Genomic DNA, 26,485 nt, shown 5'->3' on the forward strand with positions numbered 1-26,485 from the left:
TGTGGTGCCCAGAACTGGACACAGTACTCCAGGTGTGGTCTGACCAGAGCAGAATACAGTGGCACTATTACTTCCCTTGATCTAGATGCTATACTCCTATTGATGCAGCCCAGAATTGCATTGGCTTTTTTAGCTGCCGCGTCACACTGTTGGCTCATGTCAAGTTTGTGGTCAACCAAGACTCCTAGATCCTTTTCACATGTACTGCTCTCAAGCCAGGTGTCACCCATCTTGTATTTGTGCCTCTCATTTTTTTTGCCCAAGTGCAATACTTTACATTTCTCCCTGTTAAAATTCATCTTGTTTATTTTTGCCCAGTTCTCTAATCTGTCAAGATCGTTTTGAAGTGTGATCCTGTCCTCTGGGGTGTTAGCCGCCCCTCCCAGTTTGGCGTCATCTGCAAATTTGATCAGGATGCCCTTGAGTCCATCATCCAAGTCGTTGATAAAGATGTTGAATAAGACCGGGCCCAAGACAGAACCCTGTGGCACCCCACTAGTCACTCTTCTCCAGGATGAAGAGGAACCATTGATGAGCACCCTTTGGGTTCGGTCAGTCAGCCAGTTACAAATCCACTGAGTGGTAGCATAGTCAAGACCGCATTTTACCAGCTTCTTTACAAGAATATCATGGGGCACCTTGTCAAATGCCTTGCTGAATTTACAGAAGCTCCAGAGAAAAGGGACTGCAAAATTAAGCCACAAGGTTTAGGGACATTTCACTATGGAGAGTGTTGGCATAAAGTGAGAACAATAACAATAATAAGCTTGGCTGTAGTTCAGAGTTGCAGGATTTATACTCTAAAGTCTGGAGTAATAAATGTTCTGGCAACACAAGCTTATGGCATCGGGGTGTGACACTTGAGCAGCAGTTACAAATGTAACAAGGGTCTAATGTGACATTAGAAGGCCTGTTGTATTTGCAGGCTGAAAACGAGTTGAGGTATCTCATCAGCGTTAAGTAATTTTCTGGAATTCAGTTGAGCAAAAGTGGACCAAACAGAGGGAGAAGGCAGGAGGCAGGTAGTGCAGGGCTGCTGTGCTGGTAAATCAAAACAATATTTGGAGCTGTTCCTTGCAAGGAAAAGTTACAGTTCAGATTGCTCAAATTGTCTTCTTCTTACTACAGCCAATTAAAATAAAGTCCTATGTGATTTGTTGTTGTTTAGTCGTTTAGTCGTGTCCGACTCTTCGTGACCCCATGGACCAGAGCATGCCAGGCACTTCTGTCTTCCACTGCCTCCCGCAGTTTGGTCAAACTCATGCTGGTAGCTTTGTGAACACTATCCAACCATCTCGTCCTCTGTTGTCCCCTTCTCCTTGTGCCCTCCATCTTTCCCAACATCAGGGTCTTTTCCAGGGAGTCTTCACTTCTCATGAGGTGACCAAAGTATTGGAGCCTCAGCTTCATGATCTGTCCTTCCAGTGATCGCTCAGGGCTGATTTCCTGCAGAATGGAGAGGTTTGATCTTCTTGCAGTCCAAGGGACTCTCAAGAGTCTCCTCCAGCACCATAATTCAAAAGCATCAATTCTTTGGCGATCAGCCTTCTTTATGGTCCAGCTTTCACTTCCATACATCACTACTGGGAAATTTGATGTGATTTATGTACCTCTAAACAATTGTGCATTGAAACATCTGAACTAATGTTGGATGCAATTCTTCTTTATGCCCACAATTCACTCTCTATACGGTTAGCCACAATAATATTGAAGCCAGGTGTCTGGCACGCCGTTGATATCAAAACCATTTCTGTTACCTTGCAGCTGCATCTGTCCATCTAACAATGTAAGCAGCAACAGACACTGGAAATTTTCTGTTTTCTAAGTAATGTTGAATTTTCAGTGTGGCAAGTTGCTGCCTTGGCCACAGAACAGTTATGGGTTTTGTCATGGTACATTAGTTACAATAACTGGACCATTAAAAAGGCATAGGGACAGTTAATGAGAGAGCCATTTTGATTAGAATCTAGCAATAAGCACCTGATGTATAATAGGATATCTTGGTAATTGGTACAGTTGATGAGGCTTGAGGTTTTTTGAATTTGCAGGTTTGGTTTTAAGGCTCCTCCCCAGATGTTTCTATGGAGATACCATATAAAAGTGCAAATGGGATTTCTTCAGTTCCAGTCTAAGAACGATATGTACTTTCAAACACTGAACTCTCTTCATAAACCTGAAGTATAACATTTATTGCATTTGACCAACTTTTCCTGTTATTTAAAAATGCTTTGAGATGGTATGAAGCAACATTAAGTTATGTGTACATTTTATTTGGGTGGGAGGGTGGGATGAGTTTTTTTGCGTGTGTGAGAGGACTTTTTAAATGAAAAATGGAAAGTTGGACAGAAAGTGGAAAACTAAGTTTTGAATCTGGTTTATTGAATTAGTCTTCAGACTATATAAATAAGCACAGATAGTTTGAAGTAGATGGATTCATAATTACATACATCAAATAATTAAACTTAAAAACTCAGTTTCAAAATGTCCATGGCATAAGAAAACACATACATACACTTATGAGCTACTCTCTCTTTAAGAATGATGAATGAAATGCTCCATAAGGCAAGGTGTTAAAATTTGTTGTTAGCTGCCTGTTAGCCCTTCAAATTGCTTTCTAATAATTATATACAACAATCTAAAGTTTGGCAACAATCTAAAGTTAGGCAACTAAAATTCCCATATACTATGAGCATGTATGACTCTCAAATCCTCTTGCTGGTTTTTAGATTCTTCCATCTTCTGCAGCATGCAAAATAAATTAATCTGTACTTGAAAATGTACACACATGTGAAAGAGCAGAGAAGCTTATTTTGGTCTGTGCAGACCTTCAGTTCTCTGAAGTCTGTTGGAAGAACTCAAGACATTTATGTACTTGAAATGTTCATAAATATACCAAAGAGTTCATTTTTGTATGCCAAATTATACATAATGTGACAGGATGATTAGACAGCTGTGTAGTAAGGCGACTATATTCATTTGTGTTATATTCCTTAAGTAGCAAAGTAAATTTAGATTTGATCAGAAAAGAAACATTGCATATTGTGTACACACACACACACACACACACACACACACACACTCTCTCTCTCTCTCTCTTCCAGTTTTGTCTGGGTGGGTGGAGTGGAAAGGAAGAAAAAGTCTGGCTTCAGAATTTCTCCATACTACAGAAACTGCATTTTAGCAGTGTGCACAGCTTCTCATTTCCTTCAGCTGAAGTCTATTAGCAAACACCTAGAACTTCCAATGTAAGATGAGCCAGCAGAGGAGAAATTGGCTATTAAAATAACTGATGCGATTCATTGTTTTTTGACATCCTTAATCAATGATGGCCAGGGATGGTCTGTGTTTGGTGCATGTGCCTATTTTTCTGACTCTGGTCTAGGAGCTGGAAGTGTGCATTGTGCCTCATAAACTGACTCCATCACAAGTTGTCAGGCTCTCCAATGCAGTTGGCTCCATCTAATGCTAAGGGCTTCAAGTTTAATGAGCAAGTGCATTCAAGCGCTACATGAAAAACCCAAAGAGAAAATTTCACGGAATATCTCCATTAAAAATTCCATCTTGTTTTTGGTTGGCTTTTCACCATTTTGTGTCAATGCCCAGGTCACTGCTTGGAGTTGGGGGTCATGGCAGGACTTCCGTAATGCTGCTTTCTTTATTTAGGGCCCTTGAAATGTGAACAGTATTAAGTGACGAATTATATGTTTTTTCTCATCCCTCTAAATGATCTTTAGATTACTTCTGGAGCTTCTGGAGCTTTTGTTTGAAAAGTTCAATGCTGTTGCTGCTGCTCATGCTGTTGTCCTGGGACATCTTCAGCAGACTGTGGCTTCTCCCTCCAGTCAGTATGATGGCGATATCAAGTTATATGACATGGCGGATGTGTGGGTAAAGATTCAGGATGTCTTGCAGGTAAGAACTTTAGATGTGTATACATCTTTGGAATTTTCACATCTGCCTTTCTTTGTGGACCAGTGACAGGACTCCAGTGTAAGAGAGCAGGATTTTACTAGTTTTTAAATAATAGTGAAGATGAAGGGTTGAGCTATATAAGCCACAGAGATGCCTTTAAAAAACCGCAGCATCCTTGTGGTGAATCCTTCCCTCTCCATTGTTTAGGAATACCTACAAAGAAGAGAAGAGTTTGGATTTGATATCCCGCTTTATCACTGCCCGAAGGAGTCTCACAATCTCCTTTCCCTTCCTCCCCCACAACAAACACTCTGTGAGGTGAGTGGGGCTGAGAGACTTCAGAGAAGTGTGACTGGCCCAAGGTCACCCAGCAGCTGCATGTGGAGGAGCGGGGAATCGAACCTGTTTCACCAGATTACGAGTCTACCGCTCTTAACCACTACACCACACTGGCTCTCAAATGTAAGAAGAGCTTGCTGAATCAGGCCAGTGGCCCATCTAGTCCAGAATCCTGTTCTCACAGTGGCCAACCAGATGCCTGTGGGAAACCAGCAAGCAGGATTCAAGCACAAGACCACTTTTGCCTCCTGCGGTTCCCAGCAACTGCCTCCAACTGCTGCCTCCAACTGTAGTGGCAGAGCATAGCCATTGATCACCTTTTGCTATGACTTTGGTGCCTTTAGGTTGTGAACTTATCTGCCACCATTCCGCTGGTTGGAGACACGGAAACTTAACCATGTGATAATGTCACATTCTTGGTAGTCAGGATAATCCCAAGACTAAGTGATAGTTGCTGAATGAATAAGCTCACATATATTTGTTCACATGATTTGATATATGCTAATAGGCTTGCTTTGATGCTATGTTTATCTTTGGGCTTGAGGCGCTTGGTTATTGGTCTAGGGAAAGGAGCTATCTGTAGTACTTGGATATTTGCCACCTATGCCTTCATTGGCAGGTGGACCAATGGGAAGTTCTGGCCAAAATGATGCATGCTGGGCTTTTTTGTATAAGTACAGGCAATCCTTGTTTTGCACTGGGGTAAATGGAATACGCAAGATAACAAAGCGTACAGTATGAGCAAATCAAAACATTCAAGCAGTGCTTCCATTAGAACACTCCCAAATACAATTCTGGGTCCCACTGTGGAATCACATGTACAGTGGTACCTTGGGTTACATAGGCTTCAGGTTACATAAGCTTCAGGTTACAGACTCCGCTAACCCAGAAATATTACCTCGGGTTAAGAACTTTGCTTCAGGATAAGAACAGAAATTGTGCTCCGGCGGCGCAGCGGCAGCAGGAGGCCCCATTAGCTAAAGTGGTGCTTCAGGTTAAGAACAGTTTCAGGTTAAGAACGGACCTCCGGAACGGATTAAGTAACCTGAGGTACCGCTGTAATTTACAAGCTGGCACCTTGTAGACCTAAGTCTCTGTGTGTCTGGACCATAGGAATTAAATGAGCATTGCAGATGCCATCTTACATGTGATTATGTTCTCTGTGATGCCGCCTATGATGTAACTTGCGTTCACCAAGCACTGTAATTGTGCATGATGCAGCTGTTGTAGGGGGGGAAATGTTCAGGTTTTCAGGAGTCTTAAATGTTGAAAACTGTCCTTGATGACACTGTTCAGGTTTGCATTCTGTGCACAAAGTCTTTTGCATGTCTTTCTGAAATAAAGTTTAGAATGTGGAGAGTTCTCTCTTTCAAACTGACTGAGGTCCCAAGTGTTTTAATGCCCTCAATGTCTTCCTTTGCTTTGTCCTAACATCTGAAGAGCATGAGGGAAATGCTTGCTAAGTTTTCAAATGTTGCATAAGCAGATTTCAACCTTCTTGTACTTGAAGGTGGGACTGCCTCTATCTCTTGTAAAAATGCCGCAGTTCAATAACACCTGTCTCTTTCTGTCATCATGCCTCAGGTACAGCTGCTGGATAGATTCCTGCTGGGATTTCCAGTGGAGAATTGATTTAGGCTCTTTTCCAAAATGGTTCCTGCGGAGAGCCTGTCTGGTTCTGGCCAGTCTTTTCCTTAAATACAAGTGCATAACTGAACCAAGATAACAAAGGGGCATACAACCAAATATCCCAATGGGTTATATCCTGTATAGGTCTCATTGTTCATATGCTTTACATCAAGAATGTAACATCTGTGGCCTTTCTCATTGTGGCCACAACCACTGGCTGTGCTGACTGGGACGGATGGAAGTTGGGAGTTCAACAAAATTAGGAGGGACACAGATTCCCCTTTCCTTCCTTTCATAAATATCTGGCCAATGGCTATAAAGATATACAGTGAAATTGATACCAGAGGCATACTGTCTCCAATACTGGAGGTAGTACAAAGCGGAACTGCAGAATCTTGATTGTGAGGACAGTCTGTATACAGACTTTTGGTCAGTGCCCTATCCCCTTGACCCCCACTGGTCTACTCTGAAGCCAGAGAGACCATTAGAATAGCACATCATTTCTTGCAGCAAAACAACTTGCTGCTATTAACATTATTCTAACGCAGAACTGTTAGCTTTGTTTCGAACGCTCATAATTTGAGGAGACCCTTAACTCTTTTAAAAGTGAGAGTACCGTAAAGCATAGCTCAGACATATGAGATTGGTTTTGTGGGTGTCTGAATCGTTCCCAAACACTGATGCGTTGATGCATTTTGTGAGCAGATGGGAGTAGTGGGCAGAAATTGGGTGAAGAAGCAATTGTCAAGATTAGTGCAATCACGCCTACGTGGTGTGCTGTGTGCTTTACCTCATGGCTGTGTTCCTTCAGCTTAGAGATTGCCTGTTGCAAGCGATATCTTGACCTATTAATACTCATTTTATTTTTGTAACTGTTTTTAAGCGGAGGGCTTTGAGTAGTGGAAGAAACCTTAGAGTGCCTTTAAATCAAATAAATAATGAAGGTTTTAACTGAGTAACTAACAGATGGGGGAAATAATCCTAGGATGAAGGAAAGGGAAACCAAGGTATTGATGCTGTTAAAAATGAATGGAGCCTTTCCACCTCCCTTCTCTTTTTCTACCTTTTAATCCTCTGTGTCCCAAGCATCCATGTGTGCAGTCATTTTAGAGGGAATGTTTGTGGGACCATCCTTCTTTTTGGATTTTCTCTTTTATAGAACACTAGGTTAAGTGCTTTCCAGAGCAGGCATGTTGGGTGTGCCTCATTGTTGGGACTTGGTAAGCTTGGGAACCTTTTCTTTTAAAAGGAGGCAGATGAGAACTGATCTTCTTGATGTGTGTCTATTTTTGTTTGTCTGAAAATGTTTTTATTTTATAGCTAGTGGCAGATGGATTTGGGGCAAGAGCTAATCAAATCTAAGCCCCTTTAAGTCTGGTTGATTTCAAGATTTAAGTATGTTCAGATAGGGTTGCCATATTTTGAAGAGCAGAAGAGAGGACACATTTGCCAACTTCTAGTTTTAACTATGGATTGCTTTGACAACTCTCATTTTACATGCCTATGAAAAAGAGGATGTGTGCTGGAAAAAGAGGACATATGGCAACCCTATGTGGCACAACTGAAAGGACAGGGGACTCAACTGTTGTGCAACTAAGGAGGAGGTGGAGGAGCAACACATCCTGGCAGAGATTTATCTTGGGGTTTTCACCGTGATATGCCCCAGATCACATATTCTGCCTTGCTTAATATTAAAACAAAAAGTGCAGTAACTTGCCTTTGATTCCTATGTGTTTGCAGCAGCCTCTCAGGTGCATCCCTGCATCTGCACTCTCTAGTAACAGAGACATTAGATTTCTCTCTCTGACATTTTAGGCATGTTACTAATTTAGTTCTTTAATTTAGCAGTTCGTTGAGAGCATAATTACTGCAGTACTAAATATTTGATTGAAAAGAACAATAAGACACCTCCAGTTAAAGATGTAATAGCACGTATAAGCTACTCCACGATAAAATGATTAATGGAGTTGTAGGCTCTTTTGGCACAATTAAGGTGCTTCTCTGAATTTTTTTGCATGCCAAGTTGCAGAAAGCACTGCCGTTTCAGGTGGTGTTTGGGGAAGAAGGATCAGATGCAGCACAGACTCAGCTTCTTGCTGAATCTGGATTTGTCTACAACAGGGTGAGGGCATTGCTATGTCCCTCATTGTTTAGGGGTTTACATGTTAACAACAAAAGCTTGAACTTAGTTCAGTAGGTAATAGGCAGGCAGTGCAGCACTTTCAACCTTGGTGTATATGTGTAAACCTGGGTATCCAACTGTGCACTCCACCAACTGCATTTTGCACTAACTGCAGTTTCCAAACTAGGCATAAGAGTAACCCCACATGCAGTGAATTATGACTGACTAGTTGTGGAGTTATCAGTGTTTGCCCAGGCCTGCTGCCCTGCATAAAATGTGAAATGACCCTTAACCAACTCCTTATTTTGCCTTTAGCTTGCATTAGGTCACTGTCAGGGAACTGACATCGGAGGAAAGGGAAGTGGTAGGGCTCCCAGAGACTGGGAGAGAGTCAACAGCCAAAGCAGGGACCAGCAGGGGGAGCGCGGGGTCTCTGGAGGAGGATCTCAGTAATGCTGAGAGAGACGCAGCAGCCCAGGCAGGAAGCAGCAGGGGAGAGAAAGGGGTGAGAGACACTTCGAGCGAAAATAGCGGGGAGGTGTCAGAAGCAACTGCAGGGAGACCTATGCTTCGCCGGAAGCTGTCACGTCGTGAGTCCAGGAGACGCGTTTCCGTTAAGGAACTTCTTTGCTGGAAGCGCTTCCGCAGACAGCCACTGTCGGACTCTACAAGTGACTAGAGCAGACATGTCTGAGGAGCTCTGTCACACACAGAGGTTTGTGGGGTCGCACAAACTCTGAAGGGGCACTATTTTAAGCACAAGCAGCTAATCATCCCCTGACAGCAGTCCGACAGTCTCTGTACGCTGCCTGTGCAGGAGAAGGCATCATGAGCGACCCAGCAGGAGCCGGAGCCGCAGGGGGTGGAGCTGGTCCAAGCTTGGAAGACAGATACCGAGCATTGGAGGTCCAACTTGCGCTGCAGACGGCGAGGCTCGAGGAGAGGAGGGCTCAAGATGCAGACAAGAAGGGGAGAACCACTCAGTTCCCCAGAAAGGTACCAGGATTAGTGCAGAAGTTTGGGGGGGACCCCAAGGATTACCATGCCTTTAGGACTGAAATGCAATATGCCCTGAATGTGCAGTTTGATGAGTTCCCTGATGAGGAATCCCGAGTTGCTTTCGTAATTGGGCATCTTGAGAAGGGGGCGCGAGATTGGGTTCGACCCCTGATGGCAACGCACAACGATATCCTGAAGGACACTATGAAATTCTTTCGTGCAATGGATATCATGTTCTCCAGCGATATTGAGGAGGGGGTAGTGCGCAGACAGCTAATGGCTTGCAAGCAGGGAAGCAGATCTGTCCGTGAGTACTGGACTGAATTTACCATGCTGATTCACAGATTGGGGTGGGATTTATCGGCAGCACCCATTCAGATGCTATTTGAAGAAGGTCTTTCTTCAGCTGTGAAAGACGAGCTGGCCAGGAGCCCCAGGGCGGTGTCTATGGATCAGCTGACCAAATCTGCGCTGACCATTGGAGCGCGCCAGGAGGCAAGAGCCTTGGAGAGGCGGGAAGGGAGAGGGGAACGTTGGAAGGAGTTACGCATTCCAGACATTCCTGAGCCAGCTTTCCCGCCGGCAGAGCCGATGGAAATCGGAACAGCCCGCGCGCGCGCAGTTTCAAAGCCCAGTGAGGGGGCGAAGAAGGAGGGAAAGGGACCCCGGAAATGCTATCTCTGCCAACAGCCAGGCCACTTTGCCAGAGTCTGCCCCCAGAGGAAGGAATGGCAAGGGATGGTGGGAACTGTTGAGGGGGAAGAGCAGGGAGAAACGGAGCAGGTAAAAGCCAACGCCTGGTTGCCAGCAGGGCACTGCAGCCAGGCCAAAGAGCAGTGAAAGTGCCCCTTCCCCAAGTGCCAGTGCCAGAAGCTCCTCGACCTGCTCTAGTGATTGAAGTGTCGCTAGAGTTGCAAAATGGACACCCCCTAAAAATAAAGGCGCTGTTGGACTCAGGCAGCTCCTGCAATTTCATGAGCAAGGAGTTTGCTGCTGAACACCAGATACAGACTATCCCCTTAAGCAACCCCCTGCAGGTGACCACGATCGATGGCAGAGAACTGTTGGGAGGAGGCGTCAGCTTGCAGACCATCCCAATGATAATGAGGGTGGCAAGGCACACAGAACTGATAGCGTTTAATGTGGCCACCTTGGGAGGCGCTCCCATTATTTTGGGAATGAGCTGGCTAGCCCTACATGATCCGCTGGTGGGCTGGCATCAAAGAGTGGTTTCCTTCGGTTCCGCACATTGCTTAGAACACTGCAGGGGGGAAAAGGGGTCAGCAGGGGCCCAAGCCACCCTAGCAGGGACGGAAGTGATGGAGAAGGGGAAGGTGCCGTCACAGTATGCTGATCTCAGCGACGTGTTCAGCGAGAAGGAAGCTGACCAACTACCCCCGCATAGGCCCTTTGATTGCCAGATCAATTTACTCCCTGGAGCACAGCTTCCTGTAGGCAGGTTGTATGCCATGTCAGACAGGGAGATGCAGGAGTTGCGAGCGTTCATTGACAAGAACCTGAAGAGAGGCTTCATCAGAGAGTCCAAGGCAGCGGGGGGTAGCCCAGTGTTTTTTGTGGATAAAAAGAACACGGACAAGCCGAGACTGGTATGTGACTTTCGGGCCCTAAATGCAGTGACAGAGCCGGTGGCTTTTCCTATGCCCAGGATTGATGATATTTTGACCAGGGTGCGAAAAGGAAAGATTTTTACAAAGCTGGACCTAAGGGGGGCGTACAACCTGATACGTATAAGGAAAGGGGATGAATGGAAGACCACCATGTTCACCCCTTTGGGGGCATTTGAATATCTCGTTATGCCTTTTGGATTACAAGCAGGCTCCGCGTGTTTTCAAGCCTTTATGAACCATGTACTGGGGCCTTTGCTCTACAAGAATTGCGTGGCCTTCTTAGATGACGTGTTGGTGTATTCGGAGAATGAGGAGCAACATGTGAGAGACGTCAGAGAAGTGTTGAGCAGGCTGCAAGCCAACAGACTGTGGGTGAAACTGGAGAAGTGTCAGTTTCATACCAAGGAGGTGGAATTCCTGGGGTACCGCTTGTCAGACAAGGGGTTGGCCATGGACCCCGGCAAGGTTCAAGCGGTGCTGGAATGGAAAACCCCCAAGACTAAGAAGGATGTGCAGAGGTTCCTAGGGTTTGGAAACTTTTATCGTAAGTTCATCCGAAACTTCGCTCACCTGACGGCGCCCATCACGGACTGTCTCAGCAGCAAAAAGAAGTTTGTTTGGACGGGGGAGGCGGAGCGAGCGTTTGAGGAACTGAAAAAGGCCTTCGCCTCTGACGAACAACTTCTACATGTGGATTTACAAAAAAAGCTGAGGGTCGAAACAGACGCTTCTGACAGAGCCATAGGGGCGGTGCTTCTTCTGCAGCCGGGGAAGGAGGGGTCCGAGTGGCGACCGTGTGCCTTCTTTTCGCGAAAGCTGAACAAATCTGAGAGAAACTACACGGTGTACGACCGGGAACTTCTTGCGATTTATGAGGCCTTCCGGAGATGGAGGCACCTACTAATTGGTGCACAACAGAAGGTGCAAGTGCGCACGGACCATAAGAATCTAGAGTATTGGAGAACTGCGCGAGTGCTCAACCAACGGCAGTTGAGATGGGCCCAGGAGTTCTCCAAATTTAACTTTGAGATTTGTTACGTACCAGGCCAGGAGAACGTTAGGGCGGACGCTCTCTCACGCAAACCTGAATATTTGGAGGGAGAGGGTGCACCCGAAGAGACCCATGTCATTCCCGAGGATCGCTGGGTGTGTGGGGCGGCATTGGTGGGGCTAAGGGAACTGATAGAGGGAACGGTGCAGGATGAATATGCCCAGGACAAACTCAGGGGTCTCAGGAGGGAGGGAGACAAACCCGGGGGTTTTGAGGAGAGAAACGGGGCGTTGTACTACAAGGGAGCGTTATACGTACCTGAAGGAGAATTGAGGGAAAAGGTACTCAAGCAACTGCACGATAGCCCCACAGCAGGGCATTTTGGGCAACACAAAACCATGTGGCTGGTTACCAGGGAATTCTGGTGGCCCAAGGTCAGGGAAGATGTGCGGGAGTATGTGAGAGGGTGTGACCGATGTCAACGAGCCAAGGGGGAGAGGCGGGCACCGGCAGGTTTATTAGAACCACTACCCACGCCGGAAAGACCATGGGAGGCAGTGGCAATAGATTTTATGACTGATCTGCCCAGGTCCAAAGGGAAGACAGCCATTATGGTTGTGGTAGACCTGTTAACCAAGATGGCCCACTTTATAGCCTGCTCACATGCGGTCACAGCAGAAGAAACCGCTAAATTGTTTGTGGAAAATGTGTTTAGATTGCATGGTGCCCCCTTGAGGGTGGTTTCGGACCGAGGGAAACAATTTACTTCCAGGTTCTGGAGGAAGCTCATGAGCTTATTGCATGTAGAGGTGAATTTTTCCACTGCCCGCCATCCAGAAACCAACGGGCAGGCGGAAAGAGCTAATGGTGTCCTCCAGCAATATTTGAGGTGTTATGTGAATGACAGAGAGAATGATTGGGTGGAGAAGCTGGCGTTGGCAGAATTTGCCTATAACAATGCGGAGAACGTGTCCACGGGAATGAGCCCTTTTTTGGCCAATCACGGGTGTCATCCCCGAGCCTTCCCAGGGGGGGAGGGGGAGAACTGGAGCGTTCCAGCCGCAGAACAGTTCGTTGAAGAAATGGAAGCAATCCATCGCCAGCTCCAACTTAATTTAAACAGGGCGAAGGAGGAATATAAGAGGCAGGCAGACAAAACCAGAAGGGAAGGAGAAAGCATTAGGGTGGGGGACCAGGTGTGGTTGTCCACCCAAGGGTTACCATTTAAAGGAGGTTGTAAGAAGTTAAGACCCAAAAGGCTGGGCCCATTTGAAGTCACGCAACAGGTCAACCCAGTGGCTTTCAGACTCCGGTTACCTAACCACATGAAGTTGCACCCAGTGTTCCACAGATCATTGCTGTCACCGTATATAGGGGACAGAGAGGGGAGGGTCAATAGGGGACCAGCTATGGAGGAAAAAGAACACAGCTACCATGTAGCGGAGATTCTCGATTCCAGGTGGAGGGGAGAGCAAGTAGAGTATTTGGTAATGTGGGAAGGGGAGCCGGAGTCGGAAAACACCTGGGTCAGGGCAGAGGATGTAGATGACGAGGTTTTGATTGAAACTTTTCATCAGAGATTCCCTCGGAAACCCCAGCCAGTGGCGAGGTTCCGGAGGGAATACTTCGCCACCACCGACGAAGAAGAAGAGTTGGAGGGGTTCGCTGATTCCGAGGTGGAGGAGGATTCAGCGAGTCGGAACGAAGACCGATGGAGGGAAATGTTCGAGACGTCGGAAGATGAAGAGGATTCTTTTAGGGGTTTCAGCTCCTCACCGCCCAGAGGAGAGAGTAGGGGCGGGGGAGAGGGGGGCCCTGGAGGGGAGGTGGATGTCAGGGAACTGACATCGGAGGAAAGGGAAGTGGTAGGGCTCCCAGAGACTGGGAGAGAGTCAACAGCCAAAGCAGGGACCAGCAGGGGGAGCGCGGGGTCTCTGGAGGAGGATCTCAGTAATGCTGAGAGAGACGCAGCAGCCCAGGCAGGAAGCAGCAGGGGAGAGAAAGGGGTGAGAGACACTTCGAGCGAAAATAGCGGGGAGGTGTCAGAAGCAACTGCAGGGAGACCTATGCTTCGCCGGAAGCTGTCACGTCGTGAGTCCAGGAGACGCGTTTCCGTTAAGGAACTTCTTTGCTGGAAGCGCTTCCGCAGACAGCCACTGTCGGACTCTACAAGTGACTAGAGCAGACATGTCTGAGGAGCTCTGTCACACACAGAGGTTTGTGGGGTCGCACAAACTCTGAAGGGGCACTATTTTAAGCACAAGCAGCTAATCATCCCCTGACAGTCACATATAATGATATTTTAATGGCAGGAGAAAACTCCAAAATGGGTTACAACCCTGTGCTATTAGGCATCATGGCTCTCTCCTTTCCAAAACAGAGAATGGTATATTTCATTCCTCTTCTTTTCCTCTGCTTTCACATGACTGTTTGTTAAGAGCCCTTGAAATATCAAAGTACCTGGTAGAATCAGTTCTGTGAACATGGACAAAATAGGCCTGTAGGAAAAGAACAAAGGAGTCAACAGCATCTAAGGCAGAGAGGACAATGTCTAATTCAGTTTCCAGATGAGTCTTACAGTTGCACATTGAAGGAATCCCTCCTTTCTAACTCGAGTACAGGTTCAGTTCCCTTCAGTGGGGTGATAGGGCTTTTGGTATTGGTGAGTTGTGGCAGCTTGGCTAAAACGTTTGATTTGCAAGCACCCTTTTGCCCATGCTGTGCATTAAAAAAACCTATTGCAAAGCCATACAAAGGTATATTACCTGGGGGCTGGTTCTGTACTGCCAAGTCTGTAGCATCAAGTCAGGAAAAATTGCTCATCATAGGTTCAGGACAAAATGCCCAGAAACCCCTTGGCATTCAGTTTTGCAGGCCAGATGGTCAAATTCTGCCAGAGATCTGGATTTTTATAGGCCTGGTTTATTCTATCCAATTTGTTTCTTGTCCTCTTTTCCTCTAGAATCTAGTTTTACAAAATCTCTGTTGGAGAGCTTAGGCTCTAGGCTGCCTCAATGAACCGCTCTGTGTACTACACAACACTCTCTTCTGTCAGGGAACTGCTATTGGCTCAGAGGTGAGAGATAGAGGGGGAATTGTGTTACAGGGAGCCTCCAAAAATCTTGCAAAGCAGTTCCTCTTCCGGCGAGGAGGAAACCCCCATCTCCAGTAGAGAAGAGGTGCAAGAACCAGAGGATGCTAGAAAGAGCCTTAACACCGCGCCTGAGCAAACTAGAGAGGAGGGAAGCACACCCCTGCCTTTGCCCATCATGCGCAGTAGCTAGAGGCGCAGGGAGGGGCGGAAAAGGCTGGGGGTGACGAAACTTTTATGTTGGAGGTACAAGAACAGACCACTCCTGGTTTCTGCTAGCAATTGAGCCAGACATGAACTTATGACGCTCTGCACTGTAAATAGTTTGCACCAAAATAAAGCCTGTAAAAGACAGGTCGGAGTCCTGCCTGGTTACTCTCAAGCAACCACAACAGCACCTGACATCTTCAGTAAATTTTTTGCAGATGTGAAAGGTTTGATGCACACGGGGCATATGGCCACAATATATGTTTGATACATATGGGAAGGGTGATAGTGCGAGACAAGGGTGGCATGGGAGTGAGTTGCTTGGTGGGAAGATCTGGGAGTGGGTGCAGTTGGGCATCACTAATTTTTAAAATGAGTGGGGGCTCTAGCCACTATTGCTCATAAGCACATGTTAGTATAAATTCTAATGCACGGTTTTGCAGCATTCCAAGAGTTTAGAAATATTTAATGCCCAGACTGTGTTAAGCTTGAAAACAATGCAGTTAATGTGATTAATGCCATGAGGGTCTGTTGGTTTAATATCAGCACAAACCTTTTCCAGAGGCTGCGAAAATCCCTGGCATTGCAGTTCCCTCCAAAATTGAAGGGTTTGTCCTCCCTGTTGCCTTCCATGTGGCCTCAAGTGTGCTGCATCGATGTCCTTGAAATTCTGATTGCAGTGGGCTCATTAACATTGTTCTTCCATTTAATTTGGAGGATAGCTGGCGGATGGTGATTGGCAGCTGCTGCGGTTGAAGGATGTTGCTGAAGGAAAGCTTGACTCGGCTGAGAACAAAATAATACTCCTGAGGCTATTAGGCTCTTTAAAGTGAGACTTTCAAACTTTTAGCCCTTGCCTCTTTGATATTTTTCATTTCATTTCTTAAAAGAACACACTTGCTTCTTTGCTTCTCCCCCCCCCCCATTGCTTTAGCAAACTAACAGTGATACTTAAAACAATGGCTGCTTCTTTAGATGGGGTGACTTTATTCTTTGTAAAAAGTTAAAATAGACAATGACCTTTAAAGAATTGTGTGGCGTTCTTGAATCTAAGGAATACAAGTTCCCTTTAGAGAAAGATTAAAAATAAAATTTGACCCTTCCTAAAATGTTTTTCATTAACTTCTGAAGCTCCAGTATACAGAGAATGATTCTCCATCTTCTTTTGTCCTGCACCTTGAATTCAGAAATAGTTGGTCTATTAGTTCGTTCGTGGACTTTTGCTTTGGGGATCACTATTGTATTTTCCAAAAGAGTGTCCTGTATTTGCCTGATATCCTAGCTTTGGACACTTAGAGAAAGTTCATAAGTACATGAGCTATGAGGAAGGGCTGTAACTCAATGATAGAGTAGATGCTCTGCATGTCCAGGTTCAATGCCTGGAATCTTCTCTAATTAAAAAGGATAAAGTAGCAGCAGTTTATAGGAAAGACCTGCAGGAGACTTCAGAGAATTGCTACCAGTTGGGGTGGGCAGTACTGGGATAGGTGGACCTAGTGGCCTCAGTACAAGACAGCTTCATATATTTCAAATGTCCTAATATAAGCCCTTCCCAATTCAGATGGAATAGCTTTGATTTTCAGAGGCCCATCAAGGTGAAACTCTCAGCTTTTCTGTCAACCTCTGTTTCAGGCAGCAGTTGTTTTTCTGTTTTTATATTTTATGTATATACCACTTTTCATGTAGAATCCCAAGGTTTTTGGAATAGTAAACATAACCAGCCTCAACACACATTTAATTGACGAAAGTAAGAGCTGAGCCTGGCTGTGTGAGGACGAGGATAGATGGATCAATGGCTTTTTATTTAGAAATATTGTGTAAATATCATTTACAACTGCTGCTTTGTTCCCTGTTTATAGGATTAATATTTCTTAAAATTCCCTCCCTAACCTGAATCCGATCTGATGCAGGATTAGTTGCATGATGTAGAAGTGAAGTGTTCTTAAGGCTTCCTACGAGTACCTGAACAACATAGAATTTGGCCAATGTTTAGTTGTTTTTTTAATGATCGGTTTTTCTATGTTTTTAGTGGTTCTTATTTTTATCTGTAAGTTGTCTTGAGTCCCTGTCAGGGAAAAAGGCGGAGTATAGGTTAACAACAAAAACAACAATTTGGCAATGGACTATAAAGGATGTTGTTGGTCAATGTGGCTTATACAGAATATAGTATTGTGAGTTGTTACCTGAAATACTTGAGACAAATTCTTCTGGGCTGGGAGAAAGAAAGATGCCCCTGTGGTGAACCAGGAACTTTTTGGTAACTAAAAATTAGTTGGATAAAGGGAAGAATATTATAGCAATTTAACTAACAGACATCTTAGGCTGTCTCTCCACTTACCAAATTCGGAGTCCCTGCAGTGATGATTCAGCAGCTGGCTATTGTCTGAAAGTGGTGTGCATATTAACCAAATTCAAGTTCTACAAATTGTAGCAGTGCTAGTCTAACACATTCTGCAATACAAACATTATTGCAAAGAAAAAAAAGACAGACAGAAAGACAGAAAGCAAGCAAAAAGCAGTAAGATGCAACAAATCCCGTTGTCAACCTATGGTGTCAGCGAGATATTCCAATCCATTATTTATTCTAGTATCTGTTTCCCTTTTTACAAAAGTGAGGATGAGAAAGTAAATATGGAAAAAGCTTTTTGCACATTATGAGTGCTATATAAATGATTGATAATAATAGAAGCCCCTGGTTCCTTTTCATTTGAAAAGCCAGCATAGCTACAAAATGATTAACTTTTTTGTCCATTTGTAGAACCTCTCTCTCATCACGAGGGCGTCAGTGTACCATCTATGCATTGAACGCAAAAGTCATATTAATTTTAAGCTCCATTAGAGATGCAAGGAGGAAGAGAAAGATGTTCATCAAATGGGAAAGGACTAAATTAGTAAGGGATTTTTTTTAATTTCAAGGTTCAGGAGAGTAGCACAAATAATGGAGTTCTTCTTTGTTTTGTTTAGGGAAAAGTCTCCATCAAAATGTGTCTGTTTCTGTCCTTGTAAATTGAAGTTCATTTATATTGCTGTTGTGCCTACAACTCTCATCTGAGATCAAGGCTGTACAAGCATGCAGTAAGAAATACTTTTCTTCCTGTAGAGTTTGCAGTATTAAAGGAAAATACAGGTTTATAGTGGAGGGGGAAAGGGCTGTTCATCTGGTAATGGGAAAAATAGTTCTGGTCAATTGAATCAACTTTGTTACTCCTTCTCTGGGTTGTGTTTTCTGCGGAAAATGCTGTGCTTGAAATTCAGTGCTGGTTGCAGTACTCAGCTTTATTTTTTAAGAGCACGCTTCCATCCCTTTAACGTTGCAGTAGTGCTGTGTGGTCAGTATCTGCCACAATGGAGCCTTGAATGCACGGGATAAAGGGGGATTATAAATGTTAACCAATGAACTCTTAAAGGTCAAGTAGGACTTCCAACGCTCACTGGGTGAGCCTTTAGTGCTTGTCCTTCCTTATTGCTCGAAGAAATAAGACTATATTCTGCAAAGTTAACTACTATGGCAAGTGTGCATAATTCACTCAAGTTGCAATTTTGGAACTCTTCTTGACTTACTTCTTGTGGTTTGGGGGAGAGAAACCACAAATGTGGGTTAGCACATAACGTTAAACCAAACCATGGCTTAGCTTGTGGTAGTGCGACAGCAGTGGATGTGGGGTAGTAGTGAAGAAGCCACAGTTTTTGCTCCATGCAGCAGTGTGCTTGCTTGTTCACTCTTAGCCATTTTCTGGCTTAGAGTTATGTGCCAATGAGGCCAGTATAGTATAGTGGCTCTCAAATTTTAACAGGCAACAGGTTTCCTTGACTTCAGTTTTGCACTTGCATTTTTCTGCATACAGTCGTACCTTGTTTTGCATCCGGGATCTGTTCCGGAGCCCTGGCCGCTAGCCGAAAAGGATGCAGGGCAAAGCTCCGCATCTGCACACGCCATGGTGCACCTGCATCAGCTTCTGCACACGTGCAAGCGGCAAACCCGGAAGTAACCCATTCCTGTACTTCTAGGTTTGCCGCAGACATTCGCCAGAATGGACGCTAGACAAGGCGGACGTTCGTGGAGGCATTACTGTACATGAAAAATGTACAAAGCCACAGCTTTATTTACATTATAATCCAGAGCTTTTATTGGCTGCAAAGAATGGAGCTGGAATCTGCAGAAGAGTGTAATTCTGTTTCCTTAAAGAGGTTTTTCCTCCCCTTGCCAGTCTGAGAAGTCTCCTTGTTTTCCAGTTTATCAGCATCCTTTGACTGTCAGAAAACAAATTAGGCAAGGCATTGAGCAATTAATCAGCATTTGTGGTCAGGGTTTATTAGGATCATAAAATCTCAGTCATTTTCATGGTCTGAGCTAATTCATGTTTAGGCTGCTGGTGATTAGATTACGAGGTGATGAGACCTACACTTCCCGGCATCACAAGCACTGCAGATGGAGAAATGATTCTGCTTGGCCTTTTCCATGTTGCTGTCAGCCTATCTGGGCAGCTGACCATGTGGGCACAATGCCCATTGAATCTCTAGCACCAGAGCTGTACAGGCAGCTGTTTTTGTTCCCCAAAATAGGGAAACTTTGTATTATCCCATCACTGTCTTGCTTCTTCCCCATGTTTGGCCATTGTTCTCTCACCTCTTCCTGTATTCCAGGTGACAGCTAGCTCTCTAATCCCCAACATCTTGTGTCCATCCTGGCAGTATGTGCTATATTTGTCCAACCTACATGAATTATATATGACTTATCAAACCTCAAAATCTCTAAGCAGTGATTAATTTCTGGCGTTGTGACCCTGCATGTTGATTATTTTAGCTACTCTGGCCTAAAAGGGGAATGGTATTTAGGAATTTAGGAAATACTCTTTATCTCACAAGGAGCCTATAGAAATTATAATGGTATCTATTAAATTGCGGAGGAAGGTTGTTGGCTTTAAGCATTGGGTTTGCAAAAGTTGATATGAACTGTAGAGTGGAATGAAATTGGCAAGGCTGCGGCAGCTAGTCTGCTTTTTTGAACTATTGCAGGACATTGATATACAGCTTTCTCCCTGTCCCACACAGCAGAGAATGGTTTAGTTCACACATGCATATTTTCAAGGGATGTCTTTCATGTACGAGTAAGCCAGCACAAACCATACACCATGAATATAACTTTCATATCAACTTTCATCATCTGCAACATGGTGGGCTACTTCACACTATTAACTGAGAGTTTCAATTCGAATGTGTAACACTCAACCAAGGACAATTATTTCAGTCTCAAGGTAATAATTGAGGCAAATTAAATGATTTATTGATACACAATGCTTAATTCGGGAACAGAACTTACCGTAAATGTGACCACACAAGAACAGAAGAGAAAATCCATCCAGGCAGTACAATGTGATAATCAACAGCATCGTGGAACAGTGAATAAATGAAGAACTAATACTATAGCAACGTGAACAAAGAAATCATTATAATAATGGAATAAGAACACAAAACAAAGCTACTTTAAAAAAGCAGTGAGAATATAATCAATCTCTGTATTGTCAGCCCTACACTTAATGTTCCTACTAAAATGTCCCCCAACCCTCTAATTCAAAGCATGCTACGTTTGCTAGCTGTTGAAACTGCATCACATTTTAGCACTGTTCAATATAAATTCATAGATATTTCATTGTAGCTGGTCAGAAAGTCCAAAGAACTCTCCAGTAGACCAGAGCAAAGCAGTGAAGTGAGAGGGCAAAAGGGAGTACAATCAGAAGTGCAGTGAGACTGTGTCTCACCAGTGTCAAAACGGGGTGGGGGAAGGATGCACAAGAGTGGATCACCTCATGCTGATCAAAGATGGGACCAGACCTTTATGTCAGTTTGGAACCAAGCCCAAATAGGGACACCAGAACTTCTTTATTCTTCATTAATGGTCAGAATTTTTCGGGGAAACATGTAACAGGCATTTCTACAATATACTTATTGTCACAGATGTAATATAAAATGAACTCAGGTTAGCATCTTTTCAAAACCAAACCGAGTGTCTTATACTTTCCCCAGCTCTGATGTGTAACCATGTTCTTCTCCTCCTCTTATTGGGTACAGTGTACAAATATAACACATGAAATGCCAAACTATGGTTTGGCATGATAGAAATGCCTTCTATTTGCTAACTCCAGGTCAACTAGTTGCTTCCTCTTGTGTGCAAATCATTTGCTGATGTATCTGAACTGGCAAAATGTGGTTTGCATACCTCTGCAAACCATGTTGGGACACCAGCTTTGAACCATGGTTTGTATTCCTGACTTACAAGGCAAGAGGGAAACATACTTTGCTAGTTCAGATGTAATGGCAAACACTGGTTTGTGTTGAAGAAGTAAACAAATGAATGGAAGAGTATGAGGGAGGGGAGTATGGAGACCAAGCAGTTGGTACAATTATTTAGCACCAAGTTGTAGGTTGGCTTGACTCACTCATCCTTTCTAGATTTATAGCCTCAGCTTTCTGAAAATAAAGCCACTTTTTTTTTAAGCAGTCATTTTTAAAATCTGATGTGTATAAACAGTCATGGTTTTTTCCATTTACTCGTAACATCCTAGTATGTTTTTTTCATTATTTTTGACAGTGTGCTTTAATAGCTGCTCTGTCTTCAACATTTATATTACTGTTATTTTTAAGGCAAATAACTTTGGGAGAGGACAATCACAGTGCTTGTAATGAGAGCTACACTGGATGTGGTTTCACCCAAAGGCGATGGGTGGGTAGGGAATTAGTTAATTAAAGTGAACTGTATGCTGTCACTGGTGTAATTAAATGACTTGCAAAGCTCTTTTGAGGTCCAGGGTTACCAGGAAAGATGGTAGGACAGCTTAATTTATTGGCAGCAGGGTCTCTCCCAAGTCACAATGCAGCTCTAGAGCTCAGAGGTCAACAGTTGACATGATTTTTTTCACTGAGTCAGCTGCAGGAAAATTCTGAGAGCAGAGATGCCCCTTGTACATCACTTTCATACACCTGATGAAGGCATTTGATCTCACCAGCCAAAAGGATTCTTCACACTGCTCAGTGAGATAGGATTCCCACCTAAGCTGCACAAGACGATCATGTCCTTCCACAAGAACTTGTGTGGCACCGTCTAGTATGGTGGCTCATCCTTGGATGCCTTACCTTTAAGGAGTGGTGTGAAACAGGGCTATGTTCTTGCACCAGCTCTCTTTGGCATATTCTTCTCAGGGCTCTCAGATGCCTTCAGCTTGACTGAAGACAGTGTGTACATCCGTTCAAGAAGTGCAGGGTTCTGTTCAATCTGGCACATCTCCGCGCCAGGATAAAAATGCAGTGGGTACTTATCCAAGAGATGCTGTTTGCACATGCTGCAGTCTTGACAGCGCATTCTGAGGAAGCTCTACAGAATCTTGCAAGCCTGCATAGAGTTTGGCCTTACCATCAGCCTGAGGAAGACCGGCTTCCTGGATGAGGACATCACCAACACTCCGTGCATCAGCACTGGTGGCCACATACTTGAAGTGGTAGACCCTGGGCTCCATCGTAACCAGCAACCATTCCATCAGTGCTAAGTTGGACAAGCGTATTGGCAAGGCAGCTATGGCGACATCTTGCGTCTCCAAAAGGATATGGAAGAATGTAATGCTAATGACCAATACCAAGATGAAGGTGTACCAGGCTTGCGTGTTGACCACACTGCTTTATGGTAGTGAGACGTGGGCGGCTTACACCAGCCAGGAGCAACACCTCAACGCCTTCCATGTGCCCTGTGTCAGGAAGATTTTGGGCATCACATGACAGGACAGAGTCTCAAACAAAGACATGCTTTCCCAAGCCCATCTTCCCAGCATGTTCACACTGCTGTCTCAGTGATTGTCTAAGTTGGCTGAATCATGTCTACAGAATGGAAGATGGCAGGATCCCCAAGGACATGCTCTATAGGGAGCTGGCTTCAGGCACCAGGCCCATTGGCAGACCAGCTCTGTGTTACAAAGATGTCTGGAAACATGACATGAAGGCTGGCAACATCAGCACTGCAGTGTGGGAATCCCTTACAGACAAACGCATCGCCTGGAGACGGGCAGTCAAGACGTGTGACCACAGCAGTGACTAGAGGAGGCACGACCGCTGGGAAGAGCTCAGAGAGAAGAAATGTCATGGTGCACCTGCATCAGCACAACGAGATGTCTTCATCTGCCCTAGCTGCAACAAAACATGCCTCTCCCGTATCAGTCTCTACAGCTGCAGCCGGAGCTGTAACTCTCCAATGGTTTGACTTTACACCTGAAGTCACACTCTTTCACTGTCTCCCAAGATCGACAGATGCCAACCAGTCTTGGTAAGCATCCGTGAAATAGTGAGCTGGAAAGACTTGGCCAAACACTATGATTTGTCATTGTAATAGAAGTTGTGCTGCATCTCAGGAGGTTTAAACGTTTCAAAAAAATAATCAGGATATGATCATCATCATTATGATCCAGGGCACTGTTTTGATCTGTTTATTTTTGTTACGCCTCTTTACCTTTCAATCTGTTGCTTTGGCCCCAGTGATTTCACTTACTTAGAATTTTTCCTAATTAAATTCAGTTACTTATCTCTGGCCAAATTCAGGCTGTCAGTGGTTACTGGCCGTGATGGCGATGCTCTGCTTCCACACTTGGAGGCAGGAATGTTTCTTTATACCAGTTGCTGGAAACCACAGGATGGGAAAGGGCTCTTGTGCTTGGGTCCTGCTTACGGGTTTCTCAGAGGCCAGGTGAACAGGGTGCTAGAACAGATCAGCCGCCGGCCTGATCCAGCAGGCTCTTCTTATGTTTTTAGTCTGAAACATTGTTACTGGATGGGTCTCTGAAGAAGAATTAACAAAACACCCTGATTAAAGTGATTTGTAAGCAGCAGAAGAGATGGGGGAGGGGAACAAAGGTGAAAGCAGCCAGAATCTGGACAACTGATTTTGTTGTCACAGGTTTAATCTGTGTCAGCATATTTGCCCTCTTGCCTTAAACTGCGGAAGGGCTTCTGCATATGGAACATTTGTATTATCCAAATCAGATAAAGCTTCCCAGCAGGTTGGTAAATAGATAAATCATTCTCCTCCCTTAAGCATAATATTCCCAGCCTTCCCCTATTGCTCACAAAGGGCCGTAAAAAATGAACCAGCAGATTTACAAATGATTAGCTGGGACACAATAAATGGATGATCTCACTTTATTACAGTGATTTGGTGCTGCATTTCCTTGCCGTTTAATCAGAATGTCACATGTCTGATACCCTGTTAGAAAAATTGCGTTTCCCACTCGCATTAGCTGCCAAAGTGATAAATGGCGGTGCACACTTGGAATTATTCTCCCTTGCGAGCTACTCATGATAGCTTACCTTTATTGGTAGTGATGTCTTTTCCTTCCAGCCAGGGTGTCCTGTTGTTGAATAGGCTCTCATAATTTGGGGCCACATACAGCTTTATTGCTAAAGATGGAATGAGTGCATTTTGGGTGCTGCTTGTCTTGGGTCATGGGGAATGGGAAATGAGAGGCTTCTCAACCTGTGCTGTCATATGCTGTTCATATGAGATTCTAGGTTCCTTCCTGAATTCTTAGCTTTCTAACTTTTCTTTTTAATTGCCATTTACTTATGGAGGCATAAGTAAGAAAAAATTGGAGCCTTCTATGATGGTCCCTTCTTTCCGTGGCTTTTGGCAAGTACATATATTCTGATTCATCCATTAATATGTTTTTAAAATCTGCTACTTGAATCAGGGCTGAATTCTATTTGATCAAAAGTTGATTAATGTACCAATGATTCTGTTGCCTTCCCCCATTTATTTGGTCCCATTTATAGATGTGTGATAACTGTTTAAACATTATTTCTGCAGATGGGCCCAGTTTGCCAAAAAGTGATGTCATGTGATCAAGATGCTTATCCTTAAACATGCTTATGCAATTTTAATATGATTAGGATGTTATAAATTTGCACTAGGAGACATAGTTTACATTGTGGCATAAGTTCCACATTCAAGGCTTTGTATAGCATGTGTTGTGGAGTTCTTCCAAATTTCTTTCCAATGTCCTTGAAATTTCAATAGGGCCTAATCGGATTTAGCATGCTTACATGACTTTATAGCCTAAACTGAAGTATTTGATAAGGGGGGGTCACTTAAAGTGGTTTAATTCCTATTTCAATCAAAGCTTTATCTGGAAATTTATTTTTGGGAATACAGTACTTTAAAACGCTTTAAACTGGGAGTTGGGAGCTGTTAGATTGTGGATGAAATTAGGCTTAGCCTAGCTTCCAGTTTGACCCACAAAGTCATTCCCTACTACCACCACCACTTGGCATCAGGTTTGGGGCCATAGAGATGTTTCAGCATGTTACCGATTGCGGTAATTTTTATGAAACAATTCACTTTTAGAAATGAAATATTCCATGGAAAAATATTGTGGCAAAGAGAGTGAGTAATTAAACTTCACTGTCCATGTGTTTGTAGGATTCCAGCCTTAATTGTGCAACATCAGTCCCCACCCCACCCCGATCTATAAGGAATGATTTCAGACGTATTACTTTATTGAGGCACTTAAATAGAATCATAGAATTGTAGAGTTGGAAGGGACCATGTGGATCATCTAGTCCAACCTCCTACAACGCAGGAATCATTTTCCCTGTGTGGGTCTCGAACCTACAATCCTGAGATTAAGAGTCTCATCCTCTAGTACTGACTGGGCTATCCAATGTAGTAGTTAATGTGTGGGTTTCACTTTGGGAATAGAAAATCAGGTATATCAACTGAACCTTCTTTCTTGCCATCCTTGATAAAGAGTATCCTGGATGAATTACTCCAAGTTGCCTTTGCAGTCATATCTTCTGATTCAAAGAGGTGAAAATCCTTAGCATAGTTTTATCCGCATAAGTCTGTCAGCATTTTAACCAAATCTCTGTAGAATGATCTTCAGATTGAGTCTTCTTTACACAGGGGTTGCCAGGATAAAGTGTGGATCTTGAAACAGCTCCTCAAAGCTGTTTTGGGACAAATATTAGGTCCTGTTGAATAGGATGTCACCTTGTAGGTTAATAACATTTCATAGGAATGCACTGATTGGCAAAAGAAGCAACCCTGCTTGGATGAGGCATGTACTGTAAATCTAAGCCATGCATTCAATTGCAAATTGCTTACACTTGTTGGGAGAGTTTTTGCTGTACACTCCAGATACAATCTGTGGCCCTGCAAAGCAGATTAAATTTATTCTGTGTGCTCCAGTGGCAGTGAAAAAGGATAACGATTTCTTACAGTCAATTTAAACACATATTGATGTTCCTTGTGAAGTCATTTGAATGAAAATCCTAACATCGCATGCTGGAGCAAAGGCACCTGCACGTGGCCAAGATTGTGAGCAGATTAGGAGACTTATCTCTAAGGTCACACAAGTGTTGCTCTGGGTTCTTGAAAAAGGTATGTGTAATGTCAAATGTGATGTTCCTTCAGTAGGCCCGCTTGGAGCTTTCTGGACTGACCAATACAACTAGCTAACTCAGCCATCTCAGTAATGACCATATTGAAGCCACAGACGTTATTTATACCAGCGTGGTTCAGATTTTGCCTGTGG

General features: G+C 44.2%; 1 protein-coding gene across 2 annotated transcripts in view; it reads left to right on the top strand.

Moving 5' to 3' along the window:
* EXOC4 (exocyst complex component 4) overlaps positions 1–26,485 on the top strand; it is a 380,738-nt gene that overhangs the window by 55,694 nt on the left and 298,559 nt on the right. For both annotated transcript variants that reach the window (XM_082238790.1, XM_082238791.1), the window contains exon 7: positions 3,735–3,912. In XM_082238790.1, coding sequence (XP_082094916.1) covers positions 3,735–3,912 — 178 coding nt within the window. The remainder of the gene's footprint in view (positions 1–3,734; positions 3,913–26,485) is intronic.

The sequence above is a fragment of the Podarcis vaucheri genome (assembly GCF_965113315.1).
Source record: "Podarcis vaucheri genome assembly, chromosome: 10".
Lineage (NCBI taxonomy): Eukaryota > Metazoa > Chordata > Lepidosauria > Squamata > Lacertidae > Podarcis > Podarcis vaucheri.